This window comes from Ctenocephalides felis, unplaced genomic scaffold, assembly GCF_003426905.1.
Source record: "Ctenocephalides felis isolate EL2017-DRISC unplaced genomic scaffold, ASM342690v1 CF-g0.4_SCAFFOLD_03573, whole genome shotgun sequence".
NCBI lineage: Eukaryota > Metazoa > Arthropoda > Insecta > Siphonaptera > Pulicidae > Ctenocephalides > Ctenocephalides felis.
The window spans coordinates 24724879-24749146 of record NW_020539727.1 but is presented as its reverse complement, the minus strand read 5'-3'; the positions used below and the strand labels follow the sequence as shown (position 1 = coordinate 24749146).

Genomic DNA, 24268 nt, shown 5'->3' with positions numbered 1-24268 from the left:
TTAGGCAGATTTATGAAAATCCGAATAATCGTTTAGGAGGATTAACCTTTCATACACCATTACAGAAGAATTTTATATATAAAAGATTAAAATAATGCTTACCAAATTATAAATCTTGTATCTATCATATTAAAATATCAAGTGTAAATTAATTTTAACCGTTTTTTTAATTTTTTTTACTAATTCGGCCCTGGTATCATTTGGTATATTTCCATAATTAACCTTTTTTATGTAAATGTGCAAGATTAAGGAGAATTGAGGTCGTAATTTTTAAGAGGTGGTCCAGAGGGATTCTGAGAATGTGACAAGATCTTTTACAAGAATAATAAAGGATTTTAATTCTACCAATTTGGTTGTAAATTGTTACATTTATTAAAATAATAATAAGTTATATATATATATATATATACATATATATATATATATATATATATATATATATATATGTATAAGGCACGACATCAATTAAAAAAATATATATTCTTAAAGCATCTTTATTTTTTATGTAATTTTCTTATATTACATGCATAGGATTAACATATCTCATTTTCTACAGCGATTTAAGAGTATACCGAGTTGCCGTAGGTCATTATAATATTAGACAATTTTAAAGATAATTTAATTCTTTAAAAACTCTCAAAACATTTCATAAAAATCAGACAAACCGTTTAAAAGTTACAAGAGATGCAACAAACGTAGAATTTACTTGCAATTGAGGTAGTTAAACAATAATGTATAAATTCTATTTTAGAGAGCAATTTTGAAGTATACCGGGTTGCCGTAGAGCATTATAATATTAGGCAATATTGTGACGAATTGTATTTTGAACAAATTCGTCGAATATTTTATTTAGTTTCCACTTTTAGTTTAAGAGTTATAAATATTATTTTGACAAATGCACTTACATGCTTAGGATTAACACATCTCATTTTCTACAGCGATTTTTGAGTATACAGAGTTGCTGTAGAGTCTTGTAATATTAGACAATATTGTAAAAAATTTTTGTTTTGTTTTGTAAAAAAATCCCAAAGACACTATTTATATCACATACATAGTTCAAAAGTTACAAATGATTTCATGTCTTTGCAGTGTATTCTGCCAAATTTAATCCTTCGTCTACTTTATATTTATATTTTTAAAAATCCCCAAAGAAAAGTCTTTTAAAGATCTATTTTTTTCAAAATTATTTGTTCGAAATACATTGAATAACAAATTCGTACAATATATATTATATGTACCAGAAAAAAAAACGAAACCGGTATTTAACTAATAACGTTCGCAAACATTCATTGTGAGGGATGGAAAGGGAAACAGGGTTGAATTAGGGGTTAAAAATTAAATTAAATTTTTGTATAATATTTAAAAAACTTTTTAGGTATGATGAAGCAAAAAATAGGGTTAGATACATTTTTTTTAAGAACATTTAAATTACCTAAAACAGAAGTAGTAATATGATATACATTCAGTAGTAGTACATTTATAACTTTCTCTTGAGATTTTTGAGTATACCGAGTTGTTGTAGAGTCTTTTGATATTAGACAATATTATAGACGATTTAATTTTGTACAAATTTTTCAAATACATCATTCATATTAAACGAATGGTTTAAAAGTTATAGAAGATAAATAAAAGTAAAGCATTTTAGAAAACATATACTGCGTCAGGAATATAATTTTATATTTAATATATTTATATATATAATATATATATATATATATATGTATATATATACATGTATGTATGTATATTTGTATATACATTAGTGTAGATAAAAATATTTGTTGTTGATGATGATGTTTTTTTCTCCAAGTAATTACTCGGCCTCGTCTTAATGTTTTTCTAAATCAATTATAAATCCGTAATTAGTTTCAACATTTATTTTTTATTAAAACTCTGAAAAAATATACAGTCAATTTATTTCTTATGCATATATATACATATATATACATATACATATATATACATATATAAATATTTATTTTATCCCAAGGACTCATTCCAATGCGTAGAAAACAACGCGTCGAAATTATATTTTAATATTCAATATTGATTTTAAAGTATACCGAGTTGTTTTAGAGACTTTTGATGTTAGACAATATTGTAGATAATTTAATTTTAAACAAATTTCCTGAAGACATCATTCAAATTAATCGAATGGTTTTAAAGTTATGGTAAATATAGTAAAACAAGACATTTGAACTAAAACAAAATGCCTCGTTATTATATTTTCATGTTTAATATTGATTTTAAAGTATACGGAGTTGTTGTATGGCATTATAATATTAGACAATATTTTAGATAATTTAATTTCGAATAAATATGCTGAAGACATCATTCAAATTAATCGAATGGTTTTCAAGTTATGACAAATATAGTACACTTGTACATATACAAAACTATTTTCTGAAATTAATTTATTAAAATTATTTTAAAGCCCTAAAAATCATTTTTTCCCTAATCCGACCCTGTCAAAATCCTTACAAATCCTTCACACAAACAAAATTTTCTTCCATCCGATTCCTTTGAGCTAATTTTCTGAATGAATACACAATTTCACAAAAGGGACCTCCTGTGAAAAAAAAATCCCTCAGGGGGTCCCTAAGACCCTATTGTTGTCATGTACTGAATTTTTTCCAAAAACTGATACAAATTTGTGTGAAAAAATAATAAGAGGCGACGGAACAACATCCTGGGTTCAGGATGCAATTTTTTTCGAAATTTTGTTTATGAGAAAATCGAAAATTATTATTTGTAAATCGATCTCAAATTGGAGAAAAAAATAGGATTATTAAGGATATTGTGAAGGGGATGGGGTAAAAAAAACTAAATTTATATCGGAAATAATGTATAATTTCTCTATTTTATATATTTTATAAATTCCTCTCATTTTATAATTCACAAAAAGCATACAATTGCAATTACATTTGATTAAACAAACAAAAATTGCTTCAAAGGGATTATTCAGAGATTAACTCTAATAAATGGAATTATAAACAATTTGAATATTTGTATGCACAAAATAATTCGAGCTTTATATATTTTATTGTAGCAATAACAATATTAATAATAATAATTGCTTTTTAATTCCTGTTTTATCGAATGGAATCGAATTTAAAAATGATTTGTTGGCTGATATTTAATTTCGATTGATTAAAATTGTAATTGAATTCAATTGTGTATTTTAAATATTACATATATTTTTTATACATATATGAAGAATAAATTGTCTGTATTTTTTCAGAGTTTTAATAAAAAATAAATGTTGAAACTAATTACAGATTTATAATTGATTTAGAAAAACATTAAGACGAGGCCGAGTAATTACTTGGAGAAAAAACATCTGTAAGTTTCAAAATATTCGTTTAATATGAATGATGTATTCTGGAAATTTATTCAAAATTCAATTGTCTATAATATTGTCTAACATTACAAGACTCTACAGCAACTCGGTATACTCATAATTTGCCATGGAAAATTGGAAATTTTAATCCTAAGCATGTAAGTGCAATTGTTCAAAATAAAATTTATAACTCTTAAAATAAAAGTGGAAACTAAATAGAATATTCGACGAATTTGTTCAAAATAGAATTCTTCACAATATTGTCTAATATTATAATGCTCTACGGCAACTCGGTATACTTTAAAATTGCTCCCAAAACTAGTACCTATACATTATTGTAGTATAACTCAATTGTAGTATACCTCAATTGCAAGTAAATTCTACGTGCTTTTGTTTATTGCATCTCTTGTAACTTTTAAACGGTTTGTCCGATATTTATGAAATATTTTGAGAGTTTTTAAAGAATTGTATTATCTATAAATTTGTCTAATATCATATCACCCTACATCAACTCGGTATACCCCTAAAACTCTCCCCAAAACCGACCTAGGTTAATAAGTCACCATATGACTTCAAGTCAACATATTTCTTCGAGGGTAGTTTTTAATAACTCGCACATCCCCTCAATTTTTTTTTTACGTACTTCGATTCCTATAAATTCCTACCGAATATTTTTCATCCCCTGACAAATAATTTGCTCCCTTAGAGGCAAGTTATTAAATAAATGATATACTATTACACTTTTTTTCGACAGGGTAGTTTATTACGAAATCGATTATAAATGGTATAAAAAATACTAATGTGACATTTTGCCATATGTCCAGTGAAAGGGGATGAAATATTAGTTGGGTGTTTGATAAATGAAAAAGCGATTCGTTTTAAACGATAGTTGTAAAATATTACCTGGCTAATATTTTTTCTAGTTTTGACCACAGAAAAAACTTTATATAGTATTTTTAGTTATTTATGAGTATACCGAGTTGTTGTAGGTACTTATAATTATAGTAAAAATATTGATAAATACTTTTTACCAATTTTAGAGAGTATTTCTATTCGATGGCAAATTAAAAATGCTTCTAGAACAACTTTTTGAATCATCAAAATATCTGCAATAGTTTTTATAAAATTGCATTTTTACACTTTGCAAATTTTATAAGTTGTAAAAAATCAATATGGATCCTGCGAAATCGAAATGTTTAAAAATGCAATATTTTGAGAACCCCTTGAGATATTTTAAAAATTCAAAAAGTTGTTCATATAGGACTTTCAATTTGCCATCGAACTGTCATAATCACGATTTGCTGGTTTAACTCTTGCACTAAGAACTAAATTTACGAGTACTTAATCCTTAAACCAAATAATAGATAATGAGAAGTTACGACTTCAAAATATACACAATAATTGTATTTATCCCCAGATTTCTCAAAACCAAAAGATTGGTACAAATATTTAGTTTATACTGTGTTTTTTTGACTAAAATACCAAAATGCCTTCACAATGCGTGCAGGAATTATGTACTTTGTTCAGATAATCTTAGATAACTCATCTTGTAGCATAAATTTCTAAAATTTAAGTATACATATTAATAATACATGTATTGAAATATATGCACTATCAATTACTATTCGTAACCTCAATATTTGTGTCTTGTACATAATTTTGAAAACAATCAAAACTTCGTTATTTATTTTTCTTACATTTGCTCCAAAAAATCGATAGCAGCTTATAAAAATTAACAAATTTGAAAATGCAATATCTTGAAAACGCTTGGAGATATTTTGAAAATTCAAAAAGTCTTTTATATAATACTTTCAATTTGCCATCGAACTGTGTTAATCACTATTTGCTGCTTTAACTCTTTCACTAAAAATGCAACATTAATTTGCATACTCATATAGAAAGCATCTAATAACACAATCGGTAATAAAAAACTAGCTTTAAAAATATATTAGTTGACTGCAGAAATGCTATCAACTTGCATTGTTACCTATTTTATTAGATCCTTGAAGTTTATATATGTAGAAAGTATATTCTTGATGAATTAGTGAAAATTGGAAATCGAGAGTATTACTATTCGATGGCAAATTAAAAATGCTTCGAGAACAACTTTTTGAATCATCAAAATAATTGCAATAGTTTTTATAAAATTGCATTTTTACACTTTGCAAATTTTATAAGTTGTGAAAAATCATTGTGGATCCTGCGAAATCGAAATGTTTAAAAATGCAATATCTCGAGAACCCCTTGAGATATTTAGGAAATTCAAAAAGTTGCTTCTATAACATTTTTAATTTGCCATCGAACTGTCATACTCCTGATTTGCTGTTTTAACTCTTTCACTAAAAACATAAACCAGAATTGAAATAGACTTGGATTACAAACTGTTCCTATTAAATTTTGTTATATAATTTAAATAACTTGGTACGGTATGGTACCCTATAGTGGTCCATTTGAACAATATTTTACCAAATTCGAACCATCTATAACCGAATTGTCTTCTCCAATAATAATTCCTCATCCTCCTTCACGGCCGTCGCACTAAATCAGGATCTACTTGTTTAATATCCTTGGACGTGTTGACGTCTGATATTTCATATCCAATATATATCCGAAGGATATACGATATAATACATTAGACATATACAAATATATATATATATATATATATATATATATATATATATATATATATATATATTAGTGTTTGCTCCTGCTGCTGCTGCTGCGATTAAATCAATATATCGCATCTGCTGCCAGTTTTCTCTCGTTTGTCTAAAGTCGTCAAAAAGGACGAAGGACCAAAATGCCGATTTTACAAGAAATATGGAAAGAAAAGTTTAATATGAAATGTATATTGTTTTTTTTTTTGGGAAAAGGACACACACGGTGTGAGAATATTTGTTTTTTTGGCATTGAAAAATAATTTTAACTAGTTGTGTATATGGCATTAAGGTAAATTGCTGGAACTTCCCGTATCGTAACGGAATATTCGAGAAATTTTAAACGTTTTCATTTATATTATTACAAATACTGTAACTTTCATTATTCTTGCTATCTTGTTATATCTGAACAAATCAAAGGTAAATTATAAATAAATCAATTTATCTCCAGAACATTAACAAACGTCATTTCATTTCGAATTCAATTTCAAAAAAAATAGTTGCCTAATTTTCGGGATCCATATTGTAATTTTCACTAATTCACCAAAAATATACTTTCTACATATATAAACTTCAAGGATCTTATGAAATAGGTAACAATGCAAGTTGATAGCATTTCCATGTATATTTTTGATTGATGATTATATTTTTGAAGCTAGTTTTTTATTACCTATTGTTTTTTATTGATGATTTCTATATGAGTATGCAAATTAATGTTGCATTTTTAGTGAAAGAGTTAAAACAACAAATCAAGAGTATAACAGTTCGATGGCAAATTGAAAATGTTATATAAGGGACTTTTTAAATTATTAAAATCGGACGCTCTGTTCTATTAAAAACTGAGTTATTGTTTTTGGCACTTTTTGCCCCGTATCTTCGGAACGTCTAAACCTGACTTTGCCAAAAACTAATCAGCACGTCTTCTTATCAATACGAATCGAATGTTTTTTGAACCATTCAAATCGGTTGATCCGTGCGCCCGAAAACGTGGACGAAAACTTGTATCCATACACACATTCATTTTTTCTTAGGTGTGCCAAAATGTTCAGAAACCTTTGAAACATCAAGATATATAAAAATGTTCATTTTCGATTTTTTTGCGATTACTATAACAACTCGGTATACTTCAAAATAGCTTTCAAAACTGCTAAATTATTTTTAGTGTTTATATTCCTTGTATCGTTTATAATTCCTGAAACATTCGATTAATATAAATGGCGTTGAAGACAAATTTGTTTAAAATTAAATTATTAACAATATTTTCTAACATTATAATGCTCTATAGCAACTCGGTATACTTTAAAATCGCTTTAGAAAATAGAAAATTTATCACAGTAATAATAATGATACAATATAGTAAGAGATACTAAGAGATCTTATAGCGGGGTTGCTGTTAATAATAATGTTGGATATTATTTGTTAATTTTCAATTAATTTTTTTTGAGTATACCAAGTTGTTGTAGGGACTTATGATGTTAGACAATATTGTAGACGATTCAATTTTGTACAAATTTCCCAAATACACTATTCATATCACTTCACTAATTTCAAAGTTACAAAGGATTCAACAAATAAATGCTTTATAAATTCTTACTATTTCCTTGTATTTTTTTCACGGTTTCCCTTATCCTCATATATCATTTACTAAATAGGACACTTTGTATATAATTTATTGTATTTCTTACTTACAAAAAAAAAATTTCACGCCGCAGGAGGACGTCAAAGGCGGAACAAACAGAACAACATCCGACGGCAACTTTTTTTTCGACGTTTTTGCTGCTTTTGTTCTCTTTATTTTTTTCGACACCTTTCCGGAAGTTTTTTGTTCGGTTCGTCTATTATTCGATTTGGATCGAAAAAGACAGGTATTGACAACCCTAGGAAACAGAGGATACAAAATTTAGTAATGGTAGCGCATTTTTTTTATATTGTTGGTTGTAACTTTTGAACGGTTTGTGGGAAATATATGAAATATTTGGCAAAAATGTTTAGAATTGAATCATTTATAATATTGTCTAACATTATAATGCCCTACGGCAACTCGGTATACTCAAAAAAAAATTGAAAATTAACAAACAATATCCAACATTATTAACAGCAACTCATATATAAGATATGTATCTCTTACTATACTGCATCATTATCATTACTGTGATAAATTTTCTATTTTCTAAAGCGATTTTAAAGTATACCGAGTTGCTGTAGGGCTTTATAATGTTAGAAGATATTGTTAATAATTTAATTTCAAACAAATTTGTCTTGAACGCCATGATGCAAAGAATATATGCACTAAAAATAATTTAGCACTTTTGAAAGCTATTTTGAAGTATACCGAGTTATTGTAGAGCATTATAATGTTAGACAATATTGTAGATAATTTAATTTAGCACAAATTCACCGAAAACACTAATCAAATTAACTTGATAGTTTAGAAGATACAAATTTTTCTATCCTACGAGTTATCAATTTGTGACTTTTTTCTTCTATAAATAGTACCTTTCTCCCAGAATATATTATGCCGATTCCCAACGTGTTTTCCTACAAATATATTCTACAAAGTGTCAATTTATCGTTGCAAAGTTTTGCCAAACACTCAATTTGTAAAGTTTCGAGTTTTCGAGTTTCAGGTCGTCGAAGAAATCGAAAACTGTATTGAAATTGAAAAGAGCGATAAATAGAAACGTTCTGAAGTTTAACTAAAAACTATTTTGTATATATATATATATATAAATATATATATATATATATATATATATACTAAAGGTTTAGTAGAAAAAACAAATACTTTGCTCATATAATAAGCTCTTCTCAAGCAAAAGAGTTTACATTAATAGTGTTGTTACAAAAAATTATTATGTACTTTCAATTACTATTTATGAGTATACCGAGTTGCCGTAGGGCATTATGATATTAGACAATTTTATTGATAATGAAATTCTTTAAAAACTCTCAAAACATTTCATAAATATCAGACAAACCGCTTAAGAGTTACAAGATATGCAATAAACACATGCACGTAGAATTTACTTGCAATTGAGGTAGTTAAACAATAATGTATAGGTACTATTTTTGGGAGCAATTTTAAAGTATACTGAGTTGCCGTAGAGCATCATAATATTAGACAATATTATAGACTATTAAATTTCAAACAAATTTCCCCAATATTCCAATTTTCTAACCCAAAATTTGTGAAAGTTACACGAACTTAAACATACAAAAGCAAACAAAATTTTTCTTACCAATTACACCAGACAATTTCTTTAGTCATTTAAGGATTTTAATGAAAAAGACTTTAGTTTAACATATAAATGTATGTAGATTGTGTTTTCTCGAATAAATTGTTTCGCCCTTCTCTAAGGGATGAAAAACAGAGTCTGTGTGTCGTATAATATTATTAGAGGGATGCTTATATAGGACTAAGAGAGATTTTGTCCTTAAATCTACATGGATTTCTCCAGGACATACATTTCTGTATACATTTGAATTTAAATTAAATACAACCGATACAAACATGGTAAAATACACACATGTATATATATACTCGTATATATATATATATATATATATATATATATATATATATAAAATTTATACTGCGTATGTTACACAATTTAGTAGAAGCGTTGATATAAATTTTTCACTCTAAGAAATTTTTGAATATAAAAAATAATGTTTCAAACATTGACATGAATATATGTAATTCAAGTTCAAGTATAATAAGTTTTTGAAAAATTTTCCTGGTCGCACCGTTTGTACTACAATTTTGTAATTTGACCTAAATATTCTTCAATATGTCTATTATAATAACAAATACTAAAACTGATGATGTGTTCCTCACAACATTATTAAAAAATGATTTTGTAATCAAAGTCACTTGTGATTTAATTTGCACTGAAATGTATTAATGTTTTTGAAAAATTCTCCTGGTCGCACCGTTTGTGCTACAACAACCTTGTAATTTGGCCTAAATATTCTTCAATATTCCTATTATGATAACAAATACTAAAACTGATAATTTCATTCGCACAGAATCAATAAAAAATAATTTTTTCCAACAGTGGCACAAATGTATATAATTTAAGTTCAAGTATAATAAGTTTTTGAAAATTCTCCTGGTCGCACCGTTTGTACTACAACCTTGTAATTTGGCCTAAAATTCTCCAATATGTCTATTAAAATAACAAATACTAAAACTGATAATTTCATTCGCACAGAATTAATAAAAAATAATTTTTCAAACAGTGGCATAAATGTATGTAGTTGAAGCTAAAGTATAATAAGTTTTTGAAAAATTCTGCAGGCCGCACCGTTTGTACTACAATCTTGTAATTTGGCCTAAATATTCTTCAATATGTCTATTGAAATAACAAATACTAAAACTAAAATTTTTCACGACATTTTTCTCATAAATAAATTTTTCATCAACTCTCGTACTATTCACCTTCCCGGAGTTTCCTACGCATTTACATACATCGCCCGAAGGCAATGTTTGCTTTAAATCATTTTCTTGATTATTTTCTTCTCTTCTTGTATGTATATAAACATATCCAAACACACAAAATAATACATACATACATATGTATATATATACATACATATACATTCGTGTATACATTTATAAATACACTAATAAATCACCGGACTAATGAAAAGCAAATAAGGATGATATCAAAGTAAATATATTACACTAATGAATGTATATATATATATATATATATATATATATATACATATGTATACATATATGTATATATAAATACATAATTATTTTTGGTGCCCCAAGGCAAGTCCATGGTATAAGAGCCCTTCAATTTGTTTTTCTACATCATTTTTTAAATTAAATAAGTTTATACCAATGTTTGAAAAATTATTTTATATTAATTCTGTGCAAATGAAATTATCAGTTTTAGTATTTGTTATTATAATAGACATATTGAAGAATATTTAGGCCAAATTATAAGATTGTAGTACAAACGGTGCGGCCTGCAGAATTTTTCCAAAACTCATTATACTTGAACTTAAATTACATACATTTATGCCACTCTTTGAAACATTATATTTTATTAATTCTGTGCGAATGAAATTATCAGTTTTAGTATTTGTTATTATAATAGACATATTGGAGAATATTTAGGCCAAATTGCAAGGTTGTAGTACAAACGGTGCGGCCTGCAGAATTTCTCAAAAACTTATTTTACTTGAACTCGAATTATATATATATATATATATATATATATATTTATGCCACTGTTTAAAATATTATTTTTTATTAATTCTGTGCGAATGAAATTATCAGTTTTAGTATTTGTTATGATAATAGACATATTAAAGAAGATTTTGGACAAATTACAAGGTTGTAATATAAACTGTAGGGCCAGCATAGTTTTTAAAACATTAGTAAATTCAATAAAATCCAACATTTGACGAAAGAATCTTAAATAATTCTTTTTTGGTTTTGTCAAACAACTCAAAAATTTCATATAAAACCACCCCTTTTCAGTTAGATAGGCTAAAACTAGATAAAATTCACTACATTTCTTTGGAAACAGTTATATACACACCGATATGAAAGTTTTGAATGTTAATAAATAAATATATAAATTATATTCTATATAAACATCTACTTTGATCATAAGACGATTTAAAATGTATTATAAATGAATTAGTTAATAAAAAAATAAATTATCTAATGAATAAATAAATAATTATCCATATATGAATGAATAAATATTACTAATATATAAATTAATCAACAAACTATTTAATAATTGATTGACAAAATAAAATAAATAAATAAATATATAATTAAATAATCAAAACAAATATAAATCATAAAATGCCTAAAAAATTATTTATTTTCGTTTTTAAGTGGAATGCTTTTCCATTTTTGTTAAATACTTACAGTATTCAATTTTACTTAAAAAATTGTTGTATATTTTTTAAATAAACGTCAAGTGTAGAAGAGGCTTTACAGCGCTAAAGCCGATATCACACTCTACCGACGCCATATAAAGTCACAAACAAACGTCATAAACAAAATGTCAAGTGTCGATACGGCCTTAGGCTAAAGCGTGTAGCACACTATGCATATTAAATAAAATTTTCTTTTATTTTTAAAAAGTGGTATTTTTGTAATGGTAGAGAAAATCTTATTAAAAAAATGTCACACATATTGATAATTAGTTAATAAACTTTCAGTGGGGTAAATTAGAGTAATTGCACAAAAATCGAACATGAAAATTAAATTGAGAAGGTTTTTGAATATTTTGGCATTCTTTAGAACAATGGAGGTGTGTGTTCAATTTTATCAATACAATTTTTGGTCCAGCACGGATCAACCGATTTGAATTATTCGAAAAATATTTGATTTTTATTGATAAAAAGACGTGTTGATTAGTCTGTGTTAAAGCTCACTTATATACTTTGAATGAATAATTTTAACTCTGCAATTCAGTTTATATAATTGTTAGAAATATGAGATGAGTTTAAATCTAAACTTCTTAGTCCAAATTATAAGCTTTTATATTTAATCTATTATATTCGAATAATTAACATTTATAATAATCTATTTGAAAATAATATTTCTCGAATATTTTATTACGGTACGGGAAGTTCCAGCAATTTGCCTTAAGGCATAATGCCATACACCACTAGATAATTTAACTTAGCACAATTTTGCAAAATATTTCATTCAATTTGAAGGAACGGTTCGAAAGTTACAAGAGATATAATAAAAAGTAAACCAATGGGTTGCAGAACAATGGTTCGAGACTTTGTGACATCAAATATAGGCATGTGTGGTATCAAATGAAAGGTTTAGACGAGCACTAACCAAATATCATAGTAACAAACTCAACAAAAGTCACAATGTCTATTTTGGAAATGTTAAAATATAGCAACTTGACGTAAGGTAATAGTATGTTAGAAGATATTATAGATATTTTTAATTTAGAACAAATTTTCGGAATAAACTATTTACTTTGGACAAACGGTTTAAAAGTTACAAAAGATTTAATAAAAAGTAAACCAATGAGTTGCAGAGCTCGTGATCAAATATTATTTGAACTTTTATAAAGGTCGTCGTCCAATTTGTAAGCTCTTATATTTTATCTACAAAATACGAATAATAAAAGTTACGTTTGCATGAACCTTTTTGAAAACATTTAATATACTTTGAATACTTTGAATATTTTATATACATATATATATATATATATATATATATATATATAAATCTATCTTGGTAATTTTCGATGTGAAGAAGAGATGATACTTTATTATTAGTTTAGCCTCAGGTTCAATATTTCCTAAAAGTTTTTCAATAACGAAATTACTAGAGATGAATGGCGGAGAAATAGCTCTTTCAGTGCTAAAATACGATAAAATTTATAGATATGATATTAGACAATATTATAGATTATTTAATTTTAGACAAATTTGTCAAATACGCCATTCATATTAATCGAATGGTTTTATAGTTATTTGACGAAAACCAAAAAATGTCTCGAATTTTCTATTTAATGCTTTAATGCGAAAAATATCATCGAATTCAAAGTCGTTTTATTCAAAACTTTTATATCCGAGCGTATAAAAGTGTTTCCTAGGAAATGTTGTAAATTTTATCTAGTTTCGCCCTATATAACTGAAAAGGGGTGGTTCCATATGAAATTTTTGAGTTATTTGATAAAAATGTCCCGAATTTTATTTTTCCCCCAAGTATCCCTTTTTCCTCCGGTCTCCTCTACGAGTGAGTTGTGAGAGAAAATCGCATCCACGTCCTGGGCGAAGACAAAATTAATGGCAGTAATTGTACTAAAATAACTTTTGAAACTAAATTAAAATACTTGTGAATGAAATACTTGCAGGCGAAGTATTTCGTCGTCGAAATAGTTTGTCAAGTTGTCAGAGGAACATTTTATTTTATATACCGCACACGCATTCTACTGGAGGACGAAATTAAATCGTTATATAAATATAAATATACTCATATGTATATATATATACTCATATATATATATATATATATATATATATATAAGTGTATATTAATACATTTCGATATAAACGTTTTGAATAAAACGACTTTGAATTGGATGATGTTTCATTCTTTAGCAATAAATATAGAAAATTCGGGTCATTTTTTTTGGTTTTTGTCAAATAACTCAAAAATTTCATATAAAACCACCCCTTTTCAGTTAGATAGGGTGAAACTAGATAAAATTTACAACATTTCCTAAAAAACACTTTTATACACTCCGATATAAAAATTTTGAATAAAACGACTTTGAATTTGATATTTCATTCTTTAGCATAAAATCATTTAGTTAATTGTTTAAGCATTTATACATTTATATTTTAACTAGTTTATATATAACCAAATAATTTGTGAATTTATTTTTTTATTCAAATAATTATTTATTTCTTCTAGTTGTATATCAGGTATTTGCTCATTTATACATTTATATATATATATATATATATAAAATATATATATATATATATATATATATGATTTAGTAGTTAATTTTGATGTTGAAATATATGAGTGAGTTCTTGAGGGCGATACATCAAACAAAGAAAAGCCAAAGATTTATAAAATAATCTTTATTTCCAAACGTTTCGACATTCAATTTAATGTCATCATCAGTGGATATTACGTTGGTTAGTTACATATAGAGAAGTGTACACAGCACTAGAGATTTGGCACTAACATTTATACAACTAACTTGTCAGCACTATGCATTTTTTTTTTTAAATTTTTTGTATGATGTAAACAGAAAAATGATAGTTTTATTGAACAAAAATGTAAGTAGAATTATGTAATTTCTGCCACGACTTCTGTACTTTGCTAGTACCGAGGCATGTATCTATGATACATGCCTCGGTACTAGCAAAGTACAGAAGTCGTGGCAGAAATTACATATTCTACTTACATTTTTGTTCAATAAAACTATCATTTTTCTGTTTACATCATACAAAAAAATTATATAAAAAAATGCATAGTGCTGACAAGTTAGTTGTATAAATGTTAGTGCCAAATCTCTAGTGCTGTGTACACTTCTCTATATGTAACTAACCAACGTAATATCCACTGATGATGACATTAAATTGAATGTCGAAACGTTTGGAAATAAAGATTATTTTATAAATCTTTGGCTTTTCTTTGTTTGATGTATCGCCCTCAAGAACTCACTCATATATATATATATATATATTAGGTTGTCAAATATCTCCCTTCCGCTTTTTTGCTCTTGGTTTATAATACAAAAAGGCGGAAGGGAGATATTTGACAACCTATATGTATATATATTATATATATATATATATATAAATATATATATATATATATATTACTTTACATTTAATTATTTAATGTGTTTGTAAATTTATTTATGATTTCATTTATTTATTAATTCACCTTTTATCTTAATTTATAAATTAATAAAATAAAAATTTTGTTTGTAAATTTCATAATATCATATCATATTATATTAAATTACGACCGAAAACAAAATATTTTGACAGTTATAATTAATATCAATGTCAAATATCAGATCTTTATGTAAAAAAATATTTATTTCCACGATATTCCTGTGTTGATTTAGCCAAACTTATGAATTTAACATTTATATAATTATTCATTGATGACTTAAAATAATTATTAATTTATTAACAAATAAATAATATTTGAAAGAAATTTTTTTTGACATGACAAAAGTATAATAAACAAAAAACTATGATGCGAGTGAATTAATTTTTTAAGTATGAAATGTCAAATAATTTTGAAAATTATAACAAGTTTTCAACTATTTGTCAAAGAATGAGAGTCCAAATCTATTAAATATTTGATTTTTGGCACTTTTATTAATTTTTTATCAATTTAGGCATATTTTTTATGGCAATACAACGTTTGCCGGGTTAGCTAGTATATATATATATATATATATATATATATACAATATATAAATATGGAAACAAAGCAAACAAACCAGATAACGTTCTGATTACAATTATATATCAAAAATAATTATCTCGATTAAATCTTCAAAGCCTCCATTAAATAATAAGCAGGGTCGAACTAGTATTAAGTAAATTTAAATATATTACTTATAAACATACTTTAAAATTGTCTTTAAAAATACAAAATTAATCTGGGTGTGCTGAAAGTGAATTTTTTGTTAAAAAATTCATAAAACCTAACCCATTAATTCGACAAAAATGATGTGTTAATGAAATTTGTTTAAAATTAAATTATCTACTCGGTATACTTTAAAATTAATATTAAACATGAAAATATAATAACGAGGCATTTTATTTTAGCTTAAATGACTTGTTTTGCTATATTTACCATAACTTTAAAACCATTCGATTAATTTGAATGATGTCTTCAGGGAATTTGTTTAAAATTAAATTATCTACAATATTGTTTAACATCAAAAGTCTCTACAACAACTCGGTATATTCATAAAATAGTAAAAGTGTACTTAGCCTAATATTTGTACAAAATTGAATAATAAACAATATTGTCTAACATCAAAAGTCTCTACAACAACTCGGTATACTAATAAAATAATTCAGAAGTTAATAAATGTGTACTTAACCTTTTGTTTATAAAAAATACATTGATTTATTGCATCTTGAATAACTTTCAAATAATTTGATGAACATAAATGGTTTATTCGGCAAATTTGTACAAAATTAAATAATAAACAATATTGTCTAACATCAAAAGTCCCTACAACAACTCGGTATACTCATAAAATAATTTTTAACAATTCCAAAAACTTGTGTGAAGTGAACATTCTTAATTAAATTCTGAACAAATTTTAATAAAACCTAAAAACATTTTTTTCCACAAATCATTCATATATATATCACACAACTTTTGCACTACTTTTTGAAGTAATTTTTCTATTTTTTTTCCCAAGTACGCCCCTGTTTTTATATCTATGTCAATACCAATGGCCGCCACTGTTTGTATATACAAGAGTCTCTTTATCTCTCGAGTGTAGTACATTTTGTTTTTGATTTTTTTAATATCGAAATATTATTCAAATTTTGTGAAAAAATGGCAGAACGAAAGGAAAAGATTGGAATTATTGGAAGGTAAAAAATTTTTTTTGGAAAATGCTTTTTGTTTTTTGTATTTTTGTGTTCAAATTTGGGAGTAAAAGTTTTGACGTGTGGATGTAGAGTTGGTTCACCTTTGAGTTTACAGCGAATGTAAATCTGTGGGAGAAATATTATTTTAGTAATGAAATATTTGAGTAAAGTGCGTAGAATATTTGGCAAATTTGTTCAAAACTAAATAGTCTATAATATTGTCTAACATTATAAGTCTCTATAACAACTCGGTATACCCATAAATCAATTTACAAACTGGCAACTGGTATTTTCTTATAAAAATATGATTAGTTGCAAAGGACATTATTATTCATTGCACATTTTGTATCTTCTGAAATATTTGAGTAAAGTATATAGAATATTTGGCAGATTTGTTCAAAATTGAATGGTTTATGATATTGTCTAACATTATAAGTCTCTACAACAACTCGGTATACTTCAAAATCGTTATTGAAACTTGAACATACCATCTTTTCATCTTCTAGAAAAATCCTCTATACCTTCAGTGCATTTAGTTTATTCACTGTAACTTCAAAACCATTCGATCAATTTGAATGATTCCTTCACCAAATTTGTTTAAAATTAAATTATCTACAACCTTGTCTAACATCATTTCACCCTACAACAACTCGGTATACTTAAAACTTTAATTTTTTGCAGTGGTCTAATAGGAAGATCCTGGAGTATGTTATTTGCTGCTCAAGGCTACAAAGTGACGCTTTTCGACATAGATGACGCCAGGATTTTTGACGCTTTAAATTATATTGAAGGAGAATTAAAAAGATTAGAAGCAGCAAATTTGTTGAGAGGAAAATTGACTGCAAAACAGCAATTTTCCTGCGTTTCTGGTAAGTAGATAGAAATAAATTATACATTTGATTTATCATCAAAAAGTCCATGTTATCTCTAATTAAGATAAAGTATCTTACCTCGACGTTTCAAGTAAATCTGAATCATTTCCTCTTGTCTTTAGGTTCCTCCAGTTTAGCAGAAGCCGTCAAGGGCGCCTTTTTCGTCCAGGAATGCATTCCTGAAAACCTGGATCTTAAAAAAAAATTATACCAAGAACTTGATGAAGTCGTTGGAGACAACACCATAATTTCATCATCAACCAGCACTTTTATGCCATCATTGTTCAGCGAAAACCTGAAACACAGATCACAGGTAATAAAAGACTTAATACTAGCCGGGCCAGCTAGTATATACCACTACTTTTTAAATTATTTTATTTTGTATATTTTTCTTCTAGAAGATTATTTAAATTGATCAATTACTTTATGAGTTATGATTTTTTTTCTTGAATAGTTGCACCCCAGCTAAATTAGTACGTTAATTTCTATTGTTATTAATTTTAGAGTATACCGAGTTGTCCTAGGTCATTATGATATTAGACAATGTTGTTTATTATGTAATTTTACACAAATTATCCGAAGACACTATTTAGTTTCTATTTATAATTTAAAAATTGCAAATTTTCAAATAGATTGATGCACCAAATTTTTCTAGATCAGAACAAAATTTAGCAACATTGTTATGATGATTTAGATAATACTATCCGGTTAGACTAGGACAAAATTTGAACCAATTTAGCAAAATTTTTCTGGCGATTTTAAGTAATATTTTGTAATTAGACAAAATTACAAAAAAATAGTATTTGTGTAAAGTCAAGTGTAAAACAAGCTTTACAGCGCTAAAGCCGACATCACACTCTACCGCCGCCATGTAAAGTCATAATCAAACGTCATATTCAAAATGTCAAGTGTTGATACGGCCTTAGGCTAAAGCGTGTAACACACTATGCGAATTAAATAAAATTTTATCCTACTTTTAAAATGTTTAAAATTTAAAAAGTATTAGTATTAGTATATACTAGCTGGTCCGGCTAGTTTTTTGGAGTAACTATTTTATTGGCAAACTATTTTATTGGAGTGTATATAACAGTTTTGTAAATGTAGTAAATTTTATCTAGTTTCTGCTAAGCTAATAAAAAAAGGGTGAAACATAGAAAAATGTCTCTAATAAAAATATACATTCGAAATTCAAATACTACAATTATCTCAATTAGTACCGAAATTTAGTATTATTAGAAAATAGATATAAATTTAGCAACTCCAAAACAAATATGTGTTTTTTTTTTAATCAGTAGATAAAAAAATTAAGAATTATGAAATAGATAATGAATACGATGCCATATCATATTTGATTATCTAATTATCATAATTAATTGTATATATACATATATTTATTTATAATTATAGGTAAAATATCATTAACTAATCCAATATGGATAATTAAATTATCTAAGAATTACCTTATCAATATTAATGATGAAATGATAAAAAAACTTTGTGGGAAGTCACGATTAGTCAGCGCCAATTTTACGCATTTATTTATTATATCACTTGTAACTTTTAAACTATTTTTAAAAACTAACTAGTGTGTTTGGCAAATTTGCACAAAATTAAATAATGAACAAGATTGTCTAACATTGTAGGACTCTACAACAACTCAGAGATAATAAGAAATTAAATATATTCTCGCTGTACCTAAGGTGCCTTTATTTATAAAATTATTTATATCTTCTAGAGCATTTGTCTAAAGTAACTTTTGTATTTGAGAAATTTGTTTAAAATTGAATGGTTAACAATATTGTTTAACCTACATCAATTCGGTATACTACAAAATGGCAATTGAAATGACTTTTAAAATATATTTAAAAATTTGGTGCATTAATCTATTTTATAATTTGTAATCATTCGGGAAGTTAAATATCGCCAGTTGTTCCTAGATTAGTGCAAATTTTTGCCTTTTTCCCAGGTTTTGGTGTCTCATCCAGTAAATCCACCATACTACGTTCCCCTGGTTGAAATAGTACCAGCACCCTGGACAAAACCTGAATTTGCTGCCAAAACCAGAGAATTGATGGAAGAAATTGGTCAGGCTCCTGTTTCCCTGACCAGAGAAATCGAGGGATTCGCCTTGAATAGAATTCAGTACGTCCAATTGGTAAATCTTATATATATATAAAAATGAATCGCAAAATGTGTTGGTAAGCGCATAACTCCTGGACCAATTTGGCTAATTCTTTTTTTAAAATGTTCGTTGAAGTCCAAGAATGGTTCTTACGACGAGAAAAAATCGAATAATTGCCGGGAAAACACTAAAAACAGCCCTTTTCTTTTTTACATACAAACGTTTAACGATTTAACGAAAATCAATCAATTTGAGCTTTATTGCTATTATATAAAGTTCATATTAATTTACAAGCACTTACTGTATACTCCTCCTAAACGATTATTCGGATTTTGATAAATATTTCTGAAGTTTGTTAAGGGAATATTCTAGGATGTATGTGATTATAGAGCACTGGGATGTATGCAAAATTGTAGAAATAAATGGAAAAAATAGCAAAAAACGACATATCATTGTTTGCATTGAAAACAAATGAAATCTATCATCTTCCAAAAATTTCAATTTACTTATGAACCTAGACAATATTAGAATATGTATAATGAATTTATGATTATGAATACGAAAAATAAAATGTCTATATTATTATTACCAAAAAGCAGCTGAAATATGCCAGAAATTAAAATAATATAAAATACAATATATGTATGGCAGATTGAATGATACATTTATGAACAGGATATGACAAATTAATTCACTTGAAATATGAAATTAAGTATTAATCAGGGCCGGTCCTACCTTTAATGCGATGCATGCGAAAAATACGAGCGCACGCCTTAGGGGGCGCCAACACAAAATTCGAATATTAAATTTTCAATAAAGGTTTTTTTTTCAATATGTAATTTCTTTGCATCTTTTACAAATCTTTTCACAATATTTTTAAAATTCGTAAAAATTTCATTTTATAACAACAAATGGGAAAGTAAAGATGAATACATACAATTCGACCCTCACGATATCAATTAGAAGTTTAGGATGCAATTTTGCATATCTTTAAATAATAAAAAATTAAATTAATTTAATTCAACATGAAGTACCAGTGTAATGTTTTGCTTATGGTTATTTTATACCGTTTAAAAGACTTCAATTTCGAATATAGTTGTGGGAATTGAGACTCATCATTTTATTTAAAGCAGTTCTACATTTACCATCGCTCATATTATAAATGTATATACATTTCGGCGTAAAGAGTAATTTAAAAAACAATAATTATTATTTTTAGGTAAACGGTGAATATTAGTATATTATATTAAAAAGTTGTAGACATTGGTACAGGACAGCGTCTGTCGGGTCATCTAGTTAGAGATAAATTAGAAGTGAATCTTGATCCTTAATTGTTTTTTTGTGGTTTTTAGGTATGCTATTTTAAATGAAGTCTGGAGATTGGTTGAACAGAAAGTCCTGGACGTCAAGGATATCGATAAAGTCATGTCTGAAGGTTTAGGGATGCGTTATGCCTTTTTGGGGGCTTTGGAAACAGCCCATTTGAATGCTGAGGGGATGAAAAGCTACTGCGATAGATATTCCAAGACAATTTATGCAGTAAGTAGAAAAACATTATTTATTTAGTAAGAATACCAGAAATTCAGAAAAGATCAATCGCTAATTTAATACTCTAATTAAATCCATGTAGGCTGTTCTATAATATTTATTTATCATGGAATCAAGATGATAATTTGAGTTTCAACATCACCAATTAAATAAATATTCTGCTGCAAAATTAATCTTGATTCCATGATGAATAGAATTTAATTAGAGTTTAAGTGGTTTATGAACATTCTTATGTGTCATATATGAGTTCACGTACAGATGGCGCAAAAATTTACTTAATGACGTATGTTAATAATAAATATAAGAAACTTTCAATTGGCGTGCGCTCTATCTAAATGTTTATATTAAGAGCTAATACTATTAGAGATTCATTTATTTATTTGGAAGAATTTGCATCCTTGGGAGCAAAGAAATTCGAAAATGTCCTTGTTAAAGACCACCCTAATATATATATATATATATATATATATATATATATATATATTGTAAATTGATACCTAAAAGTATTTTCAATAGGTTAGTATAATAATTTAAGTAATATATTATTTTGTATAAATATAATATATAAAAATAGTCAATTTTGTAGATGAAGTATCGTTTTTGCTATTTACTACTTTATGTTTTCAGAGTATACCGAGTTGTTGTAGGGTCTTGTGTTGTTAGACAATATTGTTTATTATTTATTTCTGCACAACTTCCCCAAAGACACCTTTTAAATATTGCAAATATTCCGAAAGTTATAAATTATTTAACAAATAAATGTCCATTTGCCTGTTTTCTTGCATATTTGGTCTTCGTAAGTAATGTATTTTCTAAAATGTTTTATAAGTATATCGAGTTGTTATAGGGTCTTATGTTATTGAATGATTTAATAATAATGGATCAAAATGAGACAATTTAATATAAATAAAAACAGCTTCAGATTAAGCTGGCACTTGCAATGACTATTAATATATACCAGAAATATTTATATGAAGCATTTGTTGCAGTGGTTAAACCACACATATATACTATACTATATAATAAAAGTGTTCTAGAAATATTTTTATGACTAAACAACGTTTGCCGGACCAGCTAGTATATAAGTACACTTTTTAAAAATAAAATTATTTTATCAAAACTGCATAGTGATTGCATATAACATTTTTTGAATAAGATTTTCTCTACCATTACGAAAATACCACTTTTTAAAAATAAAATAAAATTTTATTTAATTTGCATAGTGTGTTACAAGCTTTAGCTTAAGGCCGTATCATCACTCGACATTTTGTTAATGACGGTTGATTATGACTTTACATGACGCAGGTAGAGTGTGATGCCGGCTTTAGCGCTGTAAAGCTTGTTTTACACTTGACTTTTTATAAAAATACGTTTTTAATAATTTAAAACTAAAACAATTTCAATACAAAATTTATATAATAAAGTTAATAATAAAATATAGGTTTACAAATATATATTTTGGTTCTAGGTTAGTGAAACTATGGGTCCAACTCCAAAAATGGAGGGGCCCCAAGCCCTAGAAGTTGCAAGACAGTTGGAAGAGATGTGCCCCCTTGATCAGTTGGAAAAACGAAGAATTTGGAGGGACAATTGTCTCACTAAATTGAGCCAACTCAAAAATGAAATGAAAAAAGAGTCTTGAAGACTCTTGAAGAAGAATTTTGCATTTATGAATTTTTAGAAGAATATTAATAACACTAATGGTAAAGCTAACGTAAAAAATATATTTTTCAATTTATTACTGAATTTATTATTAATTTTTAGATGCGATTTTTTAGTATACAGAGGTATATACTTATAAAACATTTTAGAAAAGAAAATTACTAAATGGGAAAAATGATCAAAAAAATGAGCAAAAGTACCTTTATTTGTTAAATGATTTATAACTTTCGGAATGTTTGCAATATTTAAAAGGTGTCTTTGGGAAAATTGTTCTAAATTAAATAATAACTTAATGAATAAATTTAATAATAACTTTGTCTAACAATTCAAGACCCTACAACAACTCGGTATACTTATAAAACATTTTAGAAAATAAATTACTTACGGAGAACAATTATTCAAAAAACAGGCAAATGGATTTTGCCTGTATCATTTATTTGTTAAATGAATTAATAACTTTTAAAATATTTGCAATATTTAAATGATATCTTTGGCAAATGTGTGCAAAATTAAATAATAAACAACACTGTCTAACAATACAAGATCCTACAACAACTTGATATACTTATAAAACATTTTAGAAAAAGAAATTACTAAATGGGAACCAATTATCAAGATAATGAGCAAGACTACATTTATTTGTTAAATAATTTATAACTTTCGGTATATTTGCAATATTTAAAAGGTGTCTTTGGGAAATTTGTGCAAAATTAAATAATAAACAACATTGTCTAACAATATAAGATCCTACAACTAGCTAAACTCAAATTTAATCATATATTCATATTTTATACAAAAATTAATCCAATACTATCAAATTTAATCATAATATTTCTAATTTAGCCAAGGTGCATTTATTTATTTAAAAATTTAAAATTTTTAAATTATTTACAGAATTTAAAAGGTGTCTTTGGGAAATTTGTGCAAAATTAAATAATAAACAATATTGTCCAACAATATA

General features: G+C 26.4%; 1 protein-coding gene across 2 annotated transcripts in view; it reads left to right on the top strand.

Annotated features, from left to right (window-relative positions):
• Positions 1-24268, top strand: part of LOC113389184 (lambda-crystallin homolog) — a 229386-nt gene that overhangs the window by 204754 nt on the left and 364 nt on the right. Inside the window, exons 1-6 of one of the 2 annotated variants that reach the window (XM_026626241.1) lie at positions 16970-17106; positions 17785-17972; positions 18098-18288; positions 19942-20117; positions 21450-21636; positions 23114-23348. In XM_026626241.1, the coding sequence (XP_026482026.1) occupies positions 17069-17106; positions 17785-17972; positions 18098-18288; positions 19942-20117; positions 21450-21636; positions 23114-23287 (954 nt within the window). In that variant the 5' untranslated portion in view covers positions 16970-17068 and the 3' untranslated portion in view covers positions 23288-23348. Of the gene's footprint in view, positions 1-16969; positions 17107-17784; positions 17973-18097; positions 18289-19941; positions 20118-21449; positions 21637-23113; positions 23349-24268 lie in introns of those variants that run through there. The other variant, XM_026626240.1, reaches the window with a different exon arrangement.